The sequence below is a fragment of the Coregonus lavaretus genome, assembly GCF_964263955.1.
Source record: "Coregonus lavaretus genome assembly, chromosome: 36".
NCBI classification, from domain to species: Eukaryota; Metazoa; Chordata; class Actinopteri; order Salmoniformes; family Salmonidae; genus Coregonus; species Coregonus lavaretus.
The window spans coordinates 29,320,723-29,342,057 of NC_140023.1; the positions used below are offsets into that span (position 1 = coordinate 29,320,723).

Consider the following 21,335-nt stretch of genomic DNA (forward strand, 5'->3'; position numbering starts at 1 on the left):
TTTAGCAATGAATCCGCCGATAGGAACATCGCTGAAATACGTCCAATGGCTCTATCAACCAAGGACAAACATATCTACACCCACAACCCCCCCCACAAACACATCTCACTGTCCTAGAAATGCCTCACACATGATGAAAACAAGCCCTGATTCCCAAAGGGTGAAATTCCCCTTTACATTTTTTGAAAAACTGGGCCGACGATCTAAATGTTCTTAACACTTGCTCTTTCTCATAAAAACCTTCCTTTGTTTTCTATCTGAGGCAGACATTGATCATGGTCTTTAAACACACACACACACTGAGTGTGTCCTATATGTGTGTATGTTGCAGTGCGGAGCAGGAGCAGGCGATGTTGTGGAGTGTGGGTTTTGGTGGCAGGATGACTGTGGTCAAGCTCCTCCTATCCTTCTTCATCCTCCACTCGTTCTGCGAAGGTGAGTCCCCACTACGTGCTACTTACTCTCCATGTTATCCCCCGCTCATTCACTCTCTCATCTCCTTCCATGCATCACACTCTGCTCCTTGTTCTCTCTTTTCTCCTCCCTCTCCTCTACCCTTCTTTTATTATTGCGCTATCTTCTCTGAACGCCTATTTTTTTCCCTTTGTATAAATGTTTTATTTGTTTTACATTTCTATTAGTCTCCCCCCTTATCACTTATTGTCTCTCTAGTCAAGCTTTCTTCATCTACACCTGATGATCCATCTTGCACAATTTGTCTGTGTGATTGGTGTTTGTGTGTTCATGTGTGGGTGTGTTTGTGAGTGTGTGTGTGTGCATGCATGCATGTTTGTGTTTGTGTTTGAGTGTGTTGTGAATTATGATGGCGCGTAAACTTGTTGTGACAGTCTTGCTGTGACAGGCAGGAAGGAGACACGTCCAATCACACCCACTGCTGAAGCAGCAGGGGGAAAGTTATGTGAATGCCACGACCTCTTTAGATCAGCCCCAATGAGTTTATAAAGGGCTTACGCTCTGGATTGAAATCAAATCACATTTGATTTACATAACAGGTGTAGACCTTACCGTGAAATGCTTGCTTACAAGCCCTTAACCAACAATGCAGTTTTAAGAAAAATAAGAGTAAACATTTTAAACAAGTAATACAATAAAATAACAATAGCGAGGCTATATACAGGGGGTACCAGTACCGAGTCAATGTGCGGGGGTAGAGGTTAGTCGAGGTATTGAGGTAATATGTACATCTAGGTAGGGATAAAGTGACTATGCATAGATAATAAACAGCGAGTAGCAGCAGCATAAAGAAAGGTGGGATCAATGCAAATAATCTGGGTAGACATTTGATTAACTGTTCAGCAGCCTTATGGCTTGTGTGTAGAAGCTGTTAAGGAGCCTTTGGACATAGACTTGGTGCTCCGGTACCGCTTGCCATGTGGTAGCAGAGAGAACAGTCAACGATTAGGGTGGCGGGAGTCTTTCAGCATTTTTTGGGCCTTCCTCTGACACCACCTGATATAGAGGTCCTGGATGGCAGGAAGCTTGGCCCCAGTGATGTACTGGGCCGTACGCACTACCCTCTGTAGCGCCTTGCGGTCGGTTGCTGAGCAGTTGCCATACCAGGTGGTGATGCAACCGGTCAGGATGCTCTCAATGGTGCAGCTGTAGAACTTTTTGAGGATCTGAGGACCCATGCCAAATCCTGAGGGGGAATAGGCGTTGTCGTGCCCTCTGCACGAATGTCTTGGTGTTGTGTTTGGACCATGATAGTTTGTTGGTGATGTGGACACCAAGGAACTTGAACCTCTCAACCTGCTCCACTATAGTCCCGTCGATGTGAATGGGGGAGTGCTCGGCCCTCCTTTTCCTGTAGTCCACGATCATCTCCTTTGTCTTGATCACGTCGAGGGAGAGGTTGTTGTCCTGACACCACACTGCCAGGTATCTGACCTCCTCCCTATATGCTGTCTCATCGTTGTCGGTGATGAGGCCTACCGCCGTTGTGTCGTCGGAAAACTTAATGATGGTGTTGGAGTCGTGCTTGGCCACAGGGAGTACAGGAGGGGCCTAAGCATGTACCCCTGAGGGGCCCCCGTGTTAAGGATCAGCGTGGCAGATGTGTTGTTGCCTACCCTTACCACCTGGGGGCGGCCCGTCAGCAAGTCCAGGATCCAGTTGCAGAGTGAGGTGTTTAGTCCCAGGGTCCTTAGCTTAGTGATACGTTTTAAGGGCACTATGGTGTTGAACGCAGAGCTGTAGTCAATAAATATCATTCTCACGTGTGTCTTTTTGTCCAGGTGAGAAAGGGAAATGTGGAGTGCAATAGAGATTGCGTCATCTGTGGATCTGTTGGTGCTGTATGCGAATTGGAGTGGGTCTAGGGTTTCTTGGTTGATGGTGTTGATGTGAGCCATGACCAGCCTTTCAAAGCACTTCATGGCTACAGACATGAGTGCTACGGGTCGGTAGTCATTTAGGCAGGTTACCTTGACGTTCTTGGCCACAGGGACTATGGTGGTCTGCTTCAAACATGCAGGTATTACAGACTCGGTCAGGGACAGATTGAAAATGTCAGTGAAGACACGTGCCAGTTGGTCAGTGCATGCTATGAGTACACGTCCTAGTAATCCGTCTGGCCCTGCAGCCTTGTGAATGTTGACCTGTTTAAAGGTCCTACTCACATCGGCTACAGAGTGCGTGATCACACAGTCATCCGGAACATCTGGTGCTCTCATGCTCAAAGCGCACATAGAAGTAATTTAGCTCGTCTGGTAGGCTCGTGTCACTGTGCAGCTCTCGTTTGGGCTTCCCTTTGTAGTCCGTAATAGTTTGCAAGCCATGCCACATCCAACGAGCGTCAGAGCCGCTGTAGTAGGATTCAATCTTAGTCCTGTATTGATGCTTTGCCTGTTTGATGGTTCGTCAGAGGGCATAGCAGGTTTTATAATAGGTTCTCTCCGGGTTAGAGTCCCGCTCTTTGAAAGTGACAGCTCTACCCTTTAGCTCAGTGCGGATGTTGCCTGTAATCCATTGCTTCTGGTTGGGGTATGTACATACGGTCACTGTGGGGACAATGTCATCGATGCACTTATTGATGAAGCCGGTGACTGATGTGGTATACTCCTCAATGCCAACGGATGAATCCCGGAACATATTCCAGTCTGTGCTAGCAAAACGGTCCTGTAGCTTATCATCTGCGTCATCTGACCACTTCCATATTAACCGAGTCACTGGTACTTCCTTCATTAGTTTTTGCTTGTAAGCAGGAATCAGGAGGATGTAATTATGGTCAGATTTGCCAAATGGAGAGCAAGGGAGAGCTTTGTGCGCGTCTCTGTGTGTGGAATAAAGGTGGTCTAGAGTTTTTTTTCCTCTGGTTGCACATGTGACATGCTGGTAGAAAGTAGGTACTTTTTCCTGCATTAAAGTCCACGACCACTAGGAGCGCCAGCCAACTGTATGTTATCCATGTCGTCGTTCAGCCACGACTCGGTGAAACATAAGATATTACAGTTTTTAATGTCCCGTTGGTAGGATAGTCTCAAACGGAGCTCATCCAGTTTATTCTCCAATGATTGCACGTTAGCCAATAGGACGGATGGTAGAGATGGGTTACCCACTCTCCGACGAATTCTCACAAGGCACCCGGATCTGCGTCCCCTGTATCTGCGTCTCGTCTTCATCCGACTCGTTAAAGAAAAAACCCTTAATCCAGTTCGAGGTGAGTAATCGCTGTTCTAATATCCAGAAGCTCTTTTCGGTCATAAGCGACGGTGGCAGAAACATTATGTACAAAATAAGTTACAAACAATGCGAAAAAACACACAAAATAGCACAATTGGTTAGGAACCCGTAAAACGGCACCCATCCCCTCCGGCGCCACCCCTCCTCTCTCTCTCTCTCTCTCTCTCTCTCTCTCTCTCTCTCTCTCTCTCTCTCTCTCTCTCTCTCTCTCTCTCTCTCTCTCTCTCTCTCTCTCTCTCTCTCTCTCTCTCTCTCTCTCTCTCTCTCTCTCTCTCTCTCTCTCTCTCCATCTTCATCCCCCCTATTTCTCTTTACCACCCCCAACCTCTTTCTTTCTCCAGCCTAGCCTAGCCAATTAGCCCAGTGACCCGTACAATTTATGTTCCCTCTTGGATTTAGCCCCTCTGAATTAATGAATTAAAGAAATCAGGAGGTCCTGGAGAGCAGAGTAGCAGCCCTCCATTTACTCCCTTTGGTGTAATCTATCCTCACTCTGGTGGCCATAGCCTAGGTGTGCGTCCCAAAAGGCACCCTATTCCCTTCGTAGTGCACTATAATGGTAATAGGGTGCCATTCGTGACACATCCTATGTAATTAAGGCTCAGTGACAGCATTCAGGTATGGAGGTGTGAGCCGACCCCCCACGATGTTGTTGATTCATCCTCAGTTTTCTCCTATCACAGCCATTCAACTCTGTAACTGATTTAAAGTCACCATTGGCCTCATGGTGATATCCCTGAGCAGTTTCCTTCCTCTCCGGCAACTGAGTTAGGAAGGACGCCTGTATCTTTGTAGTGACTCAGTATATTAATTAATTACAAAGTGTTACAAAGTTATTAATTACAAAGTGTAATTAATAACTTCACCATGCTCAAAGGCTTATTTTCCTTTACTCGTCTACCAATAGGTGCCAGTCTTTGCGGGGCATTGGAAAACCTCACTGGTCTTTGTGGTGTAATCTGTGTTTGAAATTCATTGCTCGACTGAGGGTCCTTACAGATAATTGTATGTGTGTTGTACAGAGATGAGGTAGTCATTCAAATAACATGTAAAAAATGTTATTCCAAAACATGCATTCTGTTTGCAACAAGGCACTAAAGTAATACTGAATACAAAGTATTATGTTTGGGGCAACTCCAATGCAACACATTACTGAGTACCACTCTCCATATATTCAATCATAGTGGTGGCTGCATCATGTTATGGGTATGCTTGTAATTGTTAAGGACTGGGCCAAATCTACACTGGAGTTGCTTACCAAGAAGACAGTGAATGTTCCTGCGTGGCCGAATTACAGTTTTGACTTAAATCTACTTGAAAATCTATGGCAAGACCTGAAAATGGTTGTCTAGCAATGATCAACAACCAATTTGATAGCGCTTGAAGAATTTTGAAAAGAATAATGGGCAAATGTTGCACAATCCAGGTGTGGATAGCTCTTAGAGACTCATCCAGAAAGACTCACAGCTGTAATTGCTGCCAAAGGTGTTTCTACAAAGTATTGACTCAGGGTTGTGAATACTTATGTAAATGTTATATGTCCGTATTTCATTTTCAATACATTTGCAAAAATTTCATTATGTGGTATTGTGTGTAGATGGTTGACAAAAAAATCTATTTAATTCATTTTGAATTCAGGCTGTGGAATAAGTCAAGGGAAAATACTTTCTAAAGGCACTGTATACAGTGAGGGAAAAAAGTATCTGATCCCCTGCTGATTTTGTACGTTTGCCCACTGACAAATAAATGATCAGTCTATAATTGTAATGGTAGGTTTATTTGAACAGTGAGAGACAGAATAACAACAACAAAATCCAGGAAAACGCATGTCAAAAATGTTATAAATTGATTTGCATTTTAATGAGGGAAATAAGTATTTGACCCCCTCTCAATCAGAAAGATTTCTGTCTCCCAGGTGTCTTTTATACAGGTAATGAGCTGAGATTAGGAGCACACTCTTAAAGGGAGTGCTCCTAATCTCAGCTTGTTACCTGTATAAAAGACACCTGTCCACAGAAGCAATCAATCAATCATATTCCAAACTCTCCACCATGGCCAAGACCAAAGAGCTCTCCAAGGATGTCAGGGACAAGATTGTAGACCTACACAAGGCTGGAATGGGCTACAAGACCATCACCAAGCAGCTTGGTGAGAAGGTGACAACAGTTGGTGCGATTATTCGCAAATGGAAGAAACACAAAATAACTGTCAATCTCCCTCAGCCTGGGGCTCCATGCAAGATCTCACCTCGTGGAGTTGCAATGATCATGAGAACGGTGAGGAATCAGCCCAGAAATACACGGGAGGATCTTGTCAATGATCTTAAGGCAGCTGGGACCATAGTCACCAAGAAAACAATTGGTAACACACTACGCCGTGAAGGACTGAAATCCTGCAGCGCACGCAAGGTCCCCCTGCTCAAGAAAGCACATATACAGGGCCGTCTGAAGTTTGCCAATGAACATCTGAATGATTCAGAGGAGAACTGGGTGAAAGTGTTGTGGTCAGATGAGACCAAAATCGAGCTCTTTGACATCAACTCAACTCGCCGTGTTTGGAGGAGAAGGAATGCTGCCTATGACCCCAAGAACACCATCCCCACTGTCAAACATGGAGGTGGAAACATTATGCTTTGGGGGTGTTTTTCTGCTAAGGGGACAGGACAACTTCACCGCATCAAAGGGACGATGGACGGGGCCATGTAACGTCAAATCTTGGGTGAGAACCTCCTTCCCTCAGCCAGGGCATTGAAAATGGGTCGTGGGTGGGTATTCCAGCATGACAATGACCCAAAACACACAGCCAAGGCAACAAAGGAGTGGCTCAAGAAGAAGCACATTAAGGTCCTGGAGTGGCCTAGCCAGTCACCAGACCTTAATCCCATAGAAAATCTGTGGAGGGAGCTGAAGGTTCGAGTTGCCAAACGTCAGCCTCAAAACCTTAAGGACTTGGAGAAGATCTGCAAAGAGGAGTGGAACAAAATTCCTCCTGAGATGTGTGCAAACCTGGTGGCCAACTACAAGAAACGTCTGACCTCTGTGATTGCCAACAGGGGTTTTGCCACCAAGTACTAAGTCAATGTTTTGCAGAGGGGTCAAATACTTATTTCCCTCATTAAAATGCAAATTAATTGATAACATTTTTAACATGCGTTTTCCTGGATTTTTTGGTTGTTATTCTGTCTCTCACTGTTCAAATAAACCTACCATTAAAATTATAGACTGATCATGTATTTGTCAGTGGGCAAACGTACAAAATCAGCAGGGGATCAAATACTTTTTTCCCCTCACTGTATTACTCCAGTAGTAGTGTGGGTTCGTGGTGATATGAACATCTCCCTTCTCATACTGAGAAATCAGTAAGTACACAGGCACAGCTTAACATGCAGTGGCTCTGAAATATGTGAGGGCATACTCCAGTATGCTTTCATGTATACTGCACATACAGTGGGGAGAACAAGTATTTGATACACTGCCGATTTTGCAGGTTTTCCTACTTACAAAGCATGTAGAGGTCTGTAATGTTTATCATAGGTACACTTCAACTGTGAGAGACGGAATCTAAAACAAAAATACAGAAAATCACATTGTATGATTTTTAAGTAATTAATTTGCATTTTATTGCATGACATAAGTATTTGATACATCAGAAAAGCAGAACTTATTATTTGGTACAGAAAACTTTGTTTGCAATTACAGAGATCATACGTTTCCTGTAGGTCTTGACCAGGTTTGCACACACTGCTGCAGGGATTTTGGCCCACTCCTCCATACAGACCTTATCCAGATCCTTCCGGTTTCGGGGCTGTCGCTGGGCAATACGGACTTTCAGCTCCCTCCAAAGATTTTCTATTGGGTTCAGGTCTGGAGACTGGCTAGGCCACTCCAGGACGTTGAGATGCTTCTTACGGAGCCACTCTTTAGTTGCCCTGGCTGTGTGTTTCGGATCGTTGTCATGCTGGAAGACCCAGCCACGACCCATCTTCAATGCTTTTACTGAGGGAAGGAGGTTGTTGGCCAAGATCTCACGATAAATGGCCCCATCCATCCTCCCCTCAATACGGTGCAGTCGTCCTGTCCCCTTTGCAGAAAGCATCCCCAAAGAATGATGTTTCCACCTCCATTCTTCACGGTTGGGATGGTGTTCTTGGGGTTGTACTCATCCTTCTTCTTCCTCCAAACGCGGCGAGTGGAGTTTAGACCAAAAAGCTCTATTTTTGTCTCATCAGACCACATGACCTTCTCCCATACCTCCTCTGGATCATCCAGATGGTCATTGGCAAACTTCAGACGGGCCTGTACATGCGCTGGCTTGAGCAGGGGGACCTTGCGTGCGCTACAGGATTTCATTCCATGACAGCGTAATGTGTTACTAATGGTTTTCTTTGAGACTGTGGTCCCAGCTCTCTTCAGGTCATTGACCAGGTCCTGCCGTGTAGTTCTGGGCTGATCCCTCACCTTCCTCATGATCATTGATGGCCCACGAGGTGAGATCTTGCATGGAGCCCCAGACCGAGGGTGATTGACCGTCATCTTGAACTTCTTCCATTTTCTAATAATTGCACCAACAGTTGTTGCCTTCTCACCAAGCTGCTTGCCTATTGTCCTGTAGCCCATCCCAGCCTTGTGCAGGTCTACAATTTTATCCCTGATGTCCTTACACAGCTCTCTGGTCTTGGCCATTGTGGAGAGGTTGGAGTCTGTTTGATTGAGTGTCTGGACAGGAGTCTTTTATACAGGTAACGAGTTCAAACAGGTGCAGTTAATACAGGTAATGAGTGGAGAACAGGAGGGCTTCTTAAAGAAAAACTAACAGGTCTGTGAGAGCCGGAATTCTTACTGGTTGGTAGGTGATCAAATACTTATGTCATGCAATAAAATGTAAATTAATTACTTAACCCTCCTGTTATGTTGTGGGTCAATTTGACCCGTTTCCACTTTTGCGTTGTCTAAAATACTAGTTAACCACTCTTTTTCGCCATGAAATTACATGACTTTTCCTCATTTAGGGTCATGAACCTAACTGCAAAATGTGGACACACTGATGTGTTGTGGAATGTCTGTGTACATTTTGTATACAAACATGATGTTGTGGGTCATTTTGACCCGGAGGCTTTCATGTGTATATATATTTGCACAGGTGCAAAACAAAAAAGTGTCTTTGATTTATTTTGTTTTGACTGGTCCTGGTTGCACTTTTAGAATTGTGTTTGGGTTAAAAAGGGCTTTCCCAAGCTTCTCCTCAGTGTGAGAGCAGCAGGTCCCTGACACAGACACTCAAAAATGAGCTCCAAAAGATTTTCAATCAATGAAGTCTTATCACAAATTCTGGACTGTGACAGTGAAAAAGAAGAAGAGGTTTCAGAGACAGAGGATATTTCAGAGATAGAGGACAATGCTGTTGATGATCCAGATTTTGTCTTCATTGAAGAGGATTCAGAGGAGGAGTCTGCCGTACCATCCCCTACATCAGATGAGAGACAGAGCATGCAACAAGCATCATCAAGAGAAGAGAAGACATGGAAGTCTAAAGATGGTCATATTGAATGGTCACCGTCACCACAACGAGGTCAAGGTAGACTCTCAGCTTCCAATGTAATAAAAATGGTTCCAGGACCTACACGATTTGCTGTCACTCGAGTCCATGACATACAATCAGCTTTTGAGCTCTTTTTACCCCAAGCAATAGAGAAGATTGTTCTGGACATGACCAACTTGGAGGGGAGCCGTGTGTTTCAAGAGAACTGGAAGCCACTGGATCGGATTGACTTGCATGCATACATTGGATTGCTCATATTTGCTGGAGTCTACCGGTCAAACGGAGAAGCAACGGCCAGCCTGTGGAATGAAGAGAATGGAAGGCCAATATTTCGGGCAACAATGTCTCTACAAGAATTCCACATAATTTCTCGGGTGATTCGCTTTGATAACCGTGATACCAGACCGGGTCGACGTGAAAGAGACAAACTAGCTGCAATCAGAGATGTATGGGATAAATGGGTGGAAATTCTACCGTTACTGTACAATCCCAGTCCTCATGTTACAGTTGATGAACGCCTTGTTCCATTCAGAGGACGTTGTCCCTTCAGACAGTATATGCCAAACAAGCCTGCAAAATATGGCATCAAAATATGGGCAGCATGTGATGCCACATCAAGCTATGCATGGAATATGCAAGTTTACACTGGGAAGCCACCCGGCGGAGTGCCTGAGAAAAACCAGGGGATGCGGGTGGTGCTGGACATGAGTGAAGGGCTGCAAGGTCATAACATCACGTGTGACAACTTCTTCACATCCTACCGCCTTGGTGTTGAACTACAGAAGAGAAAGCTGACCATGGTTGGAACAATCAGAAAAAACAAACCTGAACTTCCCAGTGAGCTTCTGAAAATGCAGGGCAGAACTGTGCATTCCTCTAAATTTGCTTTCTCTGAAAATGCAACTGTTGTTTCATACTGCCCAAAGAAGAACAAGAATGTTCTTGTAATGAGCACAATGCACAAAGATGCATCGCTGAGTGCAAGAGAGGACATCAAGCCACAAATAATACTGGACTACAATTCCACCAAAGGAGGAGTTGACAATTTGGATAAAGTCACAGCAACATATAGTTGTCAGCGCATGACTGCCCGCTGGCCTTTGGTGATTTTCTACAACATTGTGGATGTGTCTGCTTACAATGCCTATGTCCTGTGGACTGAAATCAACCAGCAATGGAATGGTGGCAAATTGTACCGACGCCGGCTTTTCCTAGAGGAGCTCGGCAAAGCTCTCATCACTCCCAAGATCCAGAGGAGAGTCCGGCCTCCTCGGTCGACAGCAGCTGCATCTGCCGTCCAGAAAATTCAAGCTGGACCATCAACACATGCCTCCAATCAACCAGAAATGGATCCAGTGGATACAGGCAGTGGCAAGAAACGGAAAAGATGCCAGCTCTGCCCCCCTCGACAAGACAGTAAAACAAGCACCACTTGTGTAGAATGCAATAAATACATCTGCAGAAAGCACACACACACATTGTGTTCAACATGTAGAGAGAAAGACTGAAGGGATAATATGGACCAATAGGGGGGGAAAAAACCTACTTGGGGAAACTGAAAAATCTTGTTTGTGAGAAAGGAAATATGTTTAACAAATAGTTCTTAAATATTGTTTAAAAAAAATAAAAAGTATTGTATTTCTTCTTTCTGAAATGTCTGATAAGACAAAATAAAGTTGTTTCTGTTTTTACTTAATTCTTTGACTGTCTTGAGTGTGTTTAAACTGTGCGGGTCAATTTGACCCGTAACATAGTGGATGTAATTTTTTTTTAGCATAACAGGAGGGTTAAAAATCATATCATGTGATTTTCTGGATTTTTGTTTTAGATTCCGTGTCTCACAGTTGAAGTGTACCTATGATAAAAATTACAGACCTCTACATGCTTTGTAAGTAGGAAAACCTGCAAAATCGGCAGTGTATCAAATACTTGTTCTCCCCACTGTAGATAGGAGTCATTCACATCGTAGATACACACACGCACAAACACACGTACACTACCATTAAAAAGTTTGGGATCACGTAGAAATGTCCTTGTTTTCGAAAGAAAAGCAATTTTTTTGTCCATTAAAATAACATCAACTTGATCAGAAATACAGTGTAAATGGCTATTGTAGTTGGAAACAGCTGATTTTTAATGGAATATCTACATAGGCGTACAGAGGCCCATTATCAGCAACCATCAGTCCTGTGTTCCAATGGCACGTTGTGTTTGCTAATCCAAGTTTATAATTTTAAAAGGCTAATTGATCATTAGAAAACCCTTTTGCAATTATGTTAGCACAGCTGAAAACTGTTGTGCTGATTAAAGAAGCAATAAAACTGGCCTTCTTGAGACTAGTTGAGTATCTGTAGCATCAGCAATTGTGGGTTCGATTACAGTCTCCAAATGGCCAGAAACAAATAACTTTTTTCTGAAACTCGTCAGTCTATTCTTGTTCTGAGAAATGAAGGCTATTATATATGAGAAATTGCCAAGAAATTGAAGATTTCGTACAACGCTGTGTACTACTCCCTTCACAGAACAGCGCAAACTGGCTCTAACCAGAATAGAAAGAGGAGTGGGAGGCCCCACTGAGCAAGCGGACAAATACATTAGAGTGTCAGGTTTGAGAAACAGGCGCCTCACAGGTCCTCAACTGGCAGCTTCATTAAATAGTACCCGAAAAACACCAGTCTCAACGTCAACAGTGAAGAGGCGACTCCAGGATGCTGACCTTCTAGGCAGAGTTGCAATGAAAAAGCCATATCTCAGACTTCCCATCTTAATCTTTTATTTTTATTGGCCAATCTGAGATATGGCTTTTTCTTTGTTTCTGGCCATTTTGATCCTGTAATCGAACCCACAATTGCTGATGCTCCAGATACTCAACTAGTCTCAAGAAGGCCAGTTTTATTGCTTCTTTAATCAGCACAACAGTTTTCAGCTGTGCTAACATAATTGCAAAAGGGTTTTCTAATGATCAATTAGCCTTTTAAAATGATAAACCTGGATTAGCAAACACAACGTGCCATTGGAACACAGGACTGATGGTTGCTGAGAACGGGCCTCTGTACACCTGTGTAGATATTCCATTAAAAATCAGCCGTTTCCAGTACAATAGCCATTTACAACATTAACAATGTCTACACTGTATTTCTGATCAATTTGAGGTTATTTTAATGGACAAAAAAAATGCTTTTCTTTCGAAAACAAGGACATTTCTAAGTGACCCCAAATTTTGAACGGTAGCGTACGTATGCCTGCAGTGTTTGCCTATGCCTCCAGGCACTGAAACATTTATTCATTTATATTTCTCACACCTGCAGTGTTTTACATAATCCCAATATCCTCTCTTTCTCTCCTCTTCCATAGCCTCCAACCAGCCTCCACGCTTCCAGAACTACTTTTTCCACTCCTACCTTCTCATCTATGAGAACACACCAGTCGGTGAGTCTTTCAGTGTGTGTGACTGTATCTGATGTCATTTACTGTTCACATTGTGTGTCAACGTCCCAAGTCATGGTGGAATTCAGCTGACCGTCCTGTCTTCATTTGTGATTTAGAGAGATATGGAAGATCAGAGAGATATAGAACATTAAAGAGTCACTGGTTCAGGTGTGAATTACTCTGCTTTAGAAAAAGAAAAGGTATGAAAAGGCGTGACAAAGACCGGGAGAACGCATGTGAAGTGAGGAGTATCCGAAGAGAGAGAGATAGAGAGAGATGTTTTGTAGTTGCGATCAGAATAGCCTTCTAGGCCTGGCTGCTGATGCATAGCTGATGCAAAGGTTGTAGGAACCACATTACTATCAAATGGAGTCTTCAGTTTTTATGCCTAGTATTTCTCATATCACGGTATCAATGTGGGGCAGTTTTGATGTCAAGTTGATGTAATTGTTGAGATCAGTGTTTAACCCAGTGGAACCCATAGCGGCCCTCGACGGCTGTCCTTTAAATTCCTATAGCGGCCGCGAATGGCCTTGTTTTTCTAACAATAATATTTGTCAATATCGAAACATTTACTTGCTAACAAGCTCTATTCTCAAGGCTGTTATCATCAGCCAGAAACCGTAAACAGGGTATTATGTCATTTTACTCTTTTTATTTTTACTTCATTACCCAAAATGACGGCGCCGAAGTGGCCACAACTTTTCACTTTAGAAGAAATGGTTGCTATGGTGGTTGATAATACGGATTCGGACACATCCTTGAGCTTTGAATGGATGATGATGATGTCAAGGTGAGTGAATTAAGTAAACAGCAGATATATGTTTGGTTTTGTCGATGTTTGATGTTGTGAAACTTGGGGAAAGCTCTCAGATTAGCAAGTCCTGTCATGATCACTTGGTTGGTACAGGCGAGCACATCAGCGTTGGAGATCGAATGATTGCTCTCTCTCAGTCTCATGTAAAGAGTTGCACTGTTTAGCTGTACTACATAGCTGTTTTGTCTTTTTTTTTTTTTTTACAATATAAACATATTGTTAGGTTCTAAGTTCTGGAATAAATCCAGCAGGACACCAAAGGAAGCTCAAACTAGATTTATTCACCACACTGGGTGTTGCAGCACACCTACAGGTCACACAACACATATATTTATACCTTCTGACTAGGCTTCTATTTCTCGGATGAACAGTCAGTCTCTGTTGCTGGGCAGAAACTGAGTCTGTTCCTCCTATTGATGTTATTGTGTCCCAGCCTGAGTCCAGAACCTTCATACTCCTCCATGCCTTTCACAGGTCTTCTTATCAGTCAGGAGAGGCCTTGAGTTATTGGGAGTACACATTCCTACAGTCTACTGCAGTCCACTAGATAATTACACTTCTCATACACAAGGAGCTTAAACTTAACATGACTTTCAATCTCAAATAACATATAAAAACGGTATATTCATACTAAGAGTATATAATGTTATAAAACAGTAAATATATAAGACAGTGTTATAAAACAGTAATTACGATCCATCAGCTCTAAACCCAGACACATAGCTCCTATTCAACCCTCATAGAATCATTCTTGCACTCAGCCTTTTTACTTTCCCTTTGCCCAAAAACAATGCACATAGATCATTCCAAGAAACCCATAACACAATAATTACTGCTGCTAGGCTAATTACACAATTATAAACACATTAAAACGGGCTCAAGTCAAATAGTCTTTTAACAGTCCTTCCTCTGGAAAAGTGATGTACCACACCACCTGTAAAACATAATGACTTGAGCAGAGAAGAGAAAGAAAATACATGTTAATAATTTCACACCACCCTTGATGAAAATGAGATTGGGGCAAGGACCATCCATCCGATCTGTTCTATGCCCAATTGGATGTTAGATCTTCTGTTAAGCTCTGTGAAAATAGGACCCTACTGGTTTCCCTCACACGTTCCCCTAGACTTCCCCCATTGGCCTCAGGTCATGAGAGACAACTCACTCGCTCCCTCTCCTTCATCCTCATCCTCGGGTGTCATAGCAAGATGCAGACTACGAGCCTTGTAAGTAATTAATTGGACTGTATTGTCTGGCAAGCCATATTTATAATGTGCTTTAACATTAGGGTTTTGAATGTATGGTCAAACATCAAAATCCCAATAATAATTGTTCACATAATTTGTGCCTTAATCCATTATCACGCGGTTACTACTGCTTCTCGAACAGATTTGGCTACCCCTTCTAAACTTCCACCCACCACGACTCCGGTCACCATCATTGACATGGTGAATCTATTCACGCTGCTTGTAGAAACTCGTAAGGAACTCAATTTGAGTGACATTCAATTTCCTTATACAGTTGAAGTTGGAAGTTTACATACACCTTAGCCAAATACATTTAAACTCAGTGTTTCACAATTTCTGACATTTATTCCTAGTAAAAATTCCCTGTCTTAGGTCAGTTAGGATCACCACTTTATTTTAAGAATGTGAAATGTCAGAATAATAGTAGAGAGAATGATTTATTTCAGCTTTTATTTCTTTCATCACATTCCCAGTGTGTCAGAAGTTTACATACACTCAATTAGTATTTGGTAGCATTGCCTTTAAATTGTTTAACTTGGGTCAAACGTTTTGGGTAGCCTTCCACAAGCTTCCCACAATAAGTTGGGTGAATGTTGGCCCATTCCTCCTGACAGAGCTGGTGTAACTGAGTCAGGTTTGTAGGCCTCATTGCTCGCACATGCTTTTTCAGTTCTGCCCACAAATATTCTATAGGATTGAGGTCAGGGCTTTGTGATGGCCACTCCAATACCTTGACTTTGTTGTCCTTAAGTCATTTTGCCACAACTTTGGAAGTATGCTTGGGATCATTGTCCATTTGGAAGACCCATTTGCGACCAAGCTTTAACTTCCTGACTGATGTCTTGAGATGTTGCTTCAATATATCCTCATAATTTTCCTTCCTCATGATGCCATCTATTTTGTGAAGTGCACCAGTCCCTCCTGCAGCAAAGCACCCCCACAGCATGATGCTGCCACCCCCGCGCTTCACGGTTGGGATGGTGTTCTTCGGCTTGCAATTCTCCCTTTTTCCTCCAAACATAACGATGGTCAGTATGGCCAAACAGTTCTATTTTTGTTTCATCAGACCAGAGGACATTTCTCAAAAAAGTACGATCTTTGGCCCCATGTGGAGTTGCAAACCGTATTCTGGCTTTTTGATGGCGGTTTTGGAGCAGTGGCTTCTTCCTTGCTGAGCAGCCTTTCAGGTTATGTCAATATAGGACTCGTTTTACTGTGGATATAGATACGTTTGTACCTGTTTCCTCCAGCATCTTCACAAGGTCCTTTGCTGTTGTTCTGGGATTTATTTTTACTTTTCGCACCAAAGTACGTTCATCTCTAGGAGACAGAACGCGTCTCCTTCCTGTGCGGTATGACGGCTGCGCTTTCCCATGGTGTTTATACTTGCGTACTATTGGATGAACCAGACTTGTGGAGGTCTACCATTTTTTTGGATTATTTTTTATTTTCCCATGATGTCAAGCAAAGATGCACTGCGGTTGAAGGTATGTAAACTTCCGACTTCACACTGGTAAGAGATCATTGGTTGTGTTACTTTTTTTTCTTCTTTTTATATATATTTTTTTATTTTTGTTATAAAAAAAAAAAATGCTATTTTTCCACTACCGTTCAAACGTTCGGGATCACTTAGAAATGTCCTTGTTTTCGAAAGAAACACTTTTTTTGTACATTAAAATAACATCAAATTGATCAGAAATACAATGTAGACATTGTTATTGTTGTAAATGGCTATTGTAGCTGGAAACAGTTAATTTTTAATGGAATATCTACATGCACAAAGTAGATGTCCTAACCGACTTGCCAAAACTATAGTTTGTTACCAAGAAATGTGTGGAGTGGTTGAAAAATGAGTTTTAATGACTCCAACCTAAGTGTATGTAAACTTCCGACTTCAACTGTACATGTGTCATTCACCACTAGTGCCTTGGTGAACACTCCACCACAGTTGGTAGGTGCTGTTCTCACCTGTTCACCCGTGTCTGATTCTAACACCCTATACGATTGTTTATCTGCATCTAGGCTGTTCCATTTACATTGGATAACCATCTGTACCAAAATGCCAGTGTTGTCTTGCTCGCTCATATTGGTCAATTTGATCAACGCGTTTCACTACAGTTGTAGTTTTGTTAGCGAATTGCTCGGTTAACATATGTCTTAGAGTCGCGTTATCCCAGCGCAGGTACGAGAAGATTTCCCCCCAAGAGAGTCTGTGGGTTTCTATCTTTAACTTGATACACTATCGGCATTTGGGGAACAAACATTATTTTAACTCAACTCAGCCCTGAGCTACTCTCAGAATGGTGAACATCTGTGCCATGTCTAGGGTGGGTTTCCTGCTCCCCTCCCTCTGGGAGGACGTGAAAGGATATGGTTTCCAGAGTGTAGTTTCCTCCACACAGGGGCGGTGTATGCGCAGGCAGGAGTTACAGTCTCATCTGGTTCTTCAGACAAAGTGCCCTTCTGTTCTCTCCAGATCCCTTCCTGCAACACAATTGCTCCGCCCCTGGAACAACCCACCCTCAGAGTACTGGTTTGGTTATCTCCCTCAACAACCCACACAACATGCCCATGTTGATTAATGATCTGCTTTGCCCCTGTGACATTAGCTTCTCACCCAATTCACTCTCTCATCTGTCCACTCACCTTTTCATTGTGATTGGGTCATTATCATTGTTCCAAAGATCACTACTGCTAGTGCTAGGCATATGGTTATCAGTACACACTTTTCTTAATAACTCCTACTCTCCAGACTCCTTTTCTCCAGCTCCTCTGCTAGGAGCGCCTCTTCCAGCTTACCCATTAGCCAGCCGTAACTCGTTTGACATGAGAAATATGGACCCACCGAGGAGAGGCTGTGGTTTTCACTGCTGTAGGTGCGGTGAGGAGTACAGTGTGGGGCCTGGACCAGCGTTGTCTGATCACTCCGGCTTGGGGGACCTTGATGTACACTTGGTCCCCCGGACAGTCCGTGCTCGCGGTTATCTCCTGGGGTCCGTTTCTTGTGTGCTACTTTTACCTGTAGTACACACATTGCAGGGCATGGGTCATTTTCAACATTGATTCACTCATCGTGGAATCACCTCCCTTAGGAGGCACGGTGGGTGCAACACTGCATAGATACACTTCTAGTAATGCCTCTGCTTCGTGTCCATATTTGATTGATATTCCTGTCGCCTTTAGCATGCCCCTTTGTGACCACAGAGTCTCAAAATCATGAACTACACCAAACGCATATTGAGAGCGTGTGTATATTGTAACATCCTCCGCTGCTGACAACCAACAGCTCAGCTCCCTGGGCTGAAATTGATGCTGGCAACAGCTTCAACTACTCCCACATCATCACTTTCCTCCTGTTGTCATGTAACTAGAGCTGTCTGTGTTTAATAGCCTACTTTACCCGATTCTCGCTCTGTTTCTTGTAGACCGGGGCGCGGTTTTGGAGTAATTTGGTCTTGGTCACACTCATGAGCCAACTTTATGGAATTGTATATTTTCCCCATTCAGCGTTATTTCCCATTTTTGTCCAGTGGGCACTAGTAACATATTGAGCGGTTGCATTATTATCTATGGTTTCTCCCCCACGTGGAATGTAGAAATCTACGTTTTGACCCATAGTATTCGAGGCGGTGTTATGCAGAACCATTTCAGTTGCTTGTACTGCTCTCAGGCACGGTGGAATTCCTCCTGCCACTGAGTCTAAATATTTACTCCAGTACCTGCGTAACAACCGCACAACAGCCCATCCTGTTCATACACAATACTTTTAATGGGTCATTTTAGGTTTGGCAACCTCAATGCAGGCACTTGACACAATTGTTTATTTTACTCTATAAACGCTTCCTCACAATCTTGACTCCACTCTATTCTCTCATGAGGATCCCTCCTCCCTTTCGTCAATTCTGTCAGAGGTTCAGCTATTTCAGAATAAGCCAGAATAAAATGTCTCACAATATAAAATAAAATAAGAACCATGGTTTGTATGAGCGTGTGGGGAGTGTTTGGTCGTGCCAGAGAACAAATGGTGTCATTCCTTTAGAAATTGAGACCCTCAAATATGTTACCTCCTATTTTTCCAATTGGGATTTTTCATACGATGCTTCATGGATCTGCTCATTCAAATAGTTTACCAGTGTAGTCAGATCGCATATGTGAGTATCTTTGTCTTTTAAGGCTAACAGCAAATCATCAACATACTGCACCAAAACAGACACCTCGAATTTACACCCTTTTAGTGATTATTTTACACCTTTACAATGGAACCCGAACCAATACCGAGACCCCTCGTCCACTGGACACGACCAAAATCCGTTACTCAAAATCAGCTCCACTCCAGCTACCATGAAGAATGAACCCGGTATTGTTACTGGACCTATTTTAAATGGCATGGGTAGTAGTTGCATAGCTTTTCATTCTGTCCCTGTTAGGGTAGGCAACAACACATCTGCCACACTGATCCTCAAGACGGGGGCCCCTTAGGGGTGCGTGCTTAGTCCCCTCCTGTACTCCCTGTTCATCCACGACAACGTGGCCAAGCCAACACTATCATTAAGTTTGCTGACGACACAACAGTGGTAGGCCTGATCACCAACAACGATGAGACAGCCTATAGGGAGGAGGTCAGAGACCTGGCAGTGTGGTGCAAGACAAAGGAGCTGATCGTGGACTACAGGAAAAGGAGGGCCGCACACACCCCCATTCACATCGACGGGGCTGTAGTGGAGCGGGTCGAGAGTTTCAAGTTCCTTGGTGTCCACATCACCAACAAACTATCATGGTCCAACACACCACGACAGTCGTGAAGAGAGTACGACAACACCTTTTCCCCCTCAGGACACTGAAAAGATCTGAGTCCCCAGATCCTCAAAAAGTTATACAGCTGCACCATCTAGAGCATCCTGACCGGTATGGCAACTGCTTGGCATCCGACCGTAAGGCGCTACAGAGGGTAGTGCGTACGGCCCAGTACATCACTGGGGCCAAGCTTCCTGCCATCCAGGACCTATATGCTAGGCGGTGTCAGAGGATGGCCCAAAACATTGTCAAAGACTCCAGTCACCCAAGTCATAGACTGTTCTCTCTCATACCGCACAGCAAGAGGTACCGGAGCGCCAAGTCTAGATCCAAAAGGCTCCTTAACAGCTTCTACCGCCAAGCCATAACACTGTTGAACAATTAATCAAATGGCCACCCAGACTATTTACATTGACCGCCCCTGACCCCCCCTGACCCCCCCCCCCCCCCCCCCCATTGTTTTTACACTGCTGCTACTCGCTGTTTATTATCTATGCATAGTCACTTTACCCCTACCTACAAGTACAAATTACCTCGACTAACCTGTACCCCCGTACATTGACTCAATACCGGTACCCCCTGTATATAGCCTCATTATTGTTATTTTATTATGTTACTTTTTATTTTCTTAACACTATTTCTTGAACTGCGTTGTTGGTTAAGACCTTGTAAGTACAGTGGGGGGAAAAAGTATTTAGTCAGCCACCAATTGTGCAAGTTCTCCCACTTAAAAAGATGAGAGAGGCCTGTAATTTTCATCATAGGTACACGTCAACGATGACAGACAAATTGAGAAAAAAAATCCAGAAAATCACATTGTAGGATTTTTAATGAATTTATTTGCAAATTATGGTGGAAAATAAGTATTTTTGTAACCTACAAACAAGCAAGATTTTTGGCTCTCACAGACCTGTAACTTCTTCTTTAAGAGGCTCCTCTGTCCTCCACTCGTTACCTGTATTAATGGCACCTGTTTGAACTTGTTATCAGTATAAAAGACACCTGTCCACAACCTCAAACAGTTACACTCCAAACTCCACTATGGCCAAGACCAAAGAGCTGTCAAAGGACACCAGAAACAAAATTGTAGACCTGCACCAGGCTGGGAAGACTGAATCTGCAATAGGTAAGCAGCTTGGTTTGAAGAAATCAACTGTGGGAGCAATTATTATGAAATGGAAGACATACAAGACCACTGATAATCTCCCTCGATCTGGGGCTCCACGCAAGATCTCACCCCGTGGGGTCAAAATTATCACAATAATGGTGAGCAAAAATCCCAGAACCACACGGGGGGACCTAGTGAATGACCTGCAGAGAGCTGGGACCAAAGTAACAAAGCCTACCATCAGTAACACACTACGCCGCCAGGGACTAAAATCCTGCAGTGCCAGACGTGTCCCCCTGCTTAAGCCAGTGTATGTCCATGCCCGTCTGAAGTTTGCTAGAGTGTATTTGGATGATCCAGAAGAGGATTGGGAGAATGTCATATGGTCAGATGAAACCAAAATATAACTTTTTGGTAAAAACTCAACTCGTCGTGTTTGGAGGACAAAGAATGCTGAGTTGCATCCAAAGAACACCATACCTACTGTGAAGCATGGGGGTGGAAACATCATGCTTTGGGGCTGTTTTTCTGCAAAGGGACCAGGACGACTGATCCGTGTAAAGGAAAGAATGAATGGGGCATGTATCGTGAGATTTTGAGTGAAAACCTCCTTCCATCAGCAAGGGCATTGAAGATGAAACGTGGCTGGGTCTTTCAGCATGACAATGATCCCAAACACACCGCCCGGGCAACGAAGGAG

The 21,335-nt window shown here is 43.6% G+C and overlaps 1 protein-coding gene across 1 annotated transcript in view; it reads left to right on the top strand.

Annotated features, from left to right (window-relative positions):
• Window positions 1–350: 350 nt before the first annotated feature.
• The window catches only part of cdh23 (cadherin-related 23), a gene marked incomplete at both ends in the record, with an annotated part of 695,931 nt that continues 674,946 nt past the window's right edge, over window positions 351–21,335 (top strand). The window contains 2 exons of the mRNA XM_084153635.1: window positions 351–435; window positions 12,595–12,669. Coding sequence (XP_084009761.1) covers window positions 351–435; window positions 12,595–12,669 — 160 coding nt within the window. The remainder of the gene's footprint in view (window positions 436–12,594; window positions 12,670–21,335) is intronic.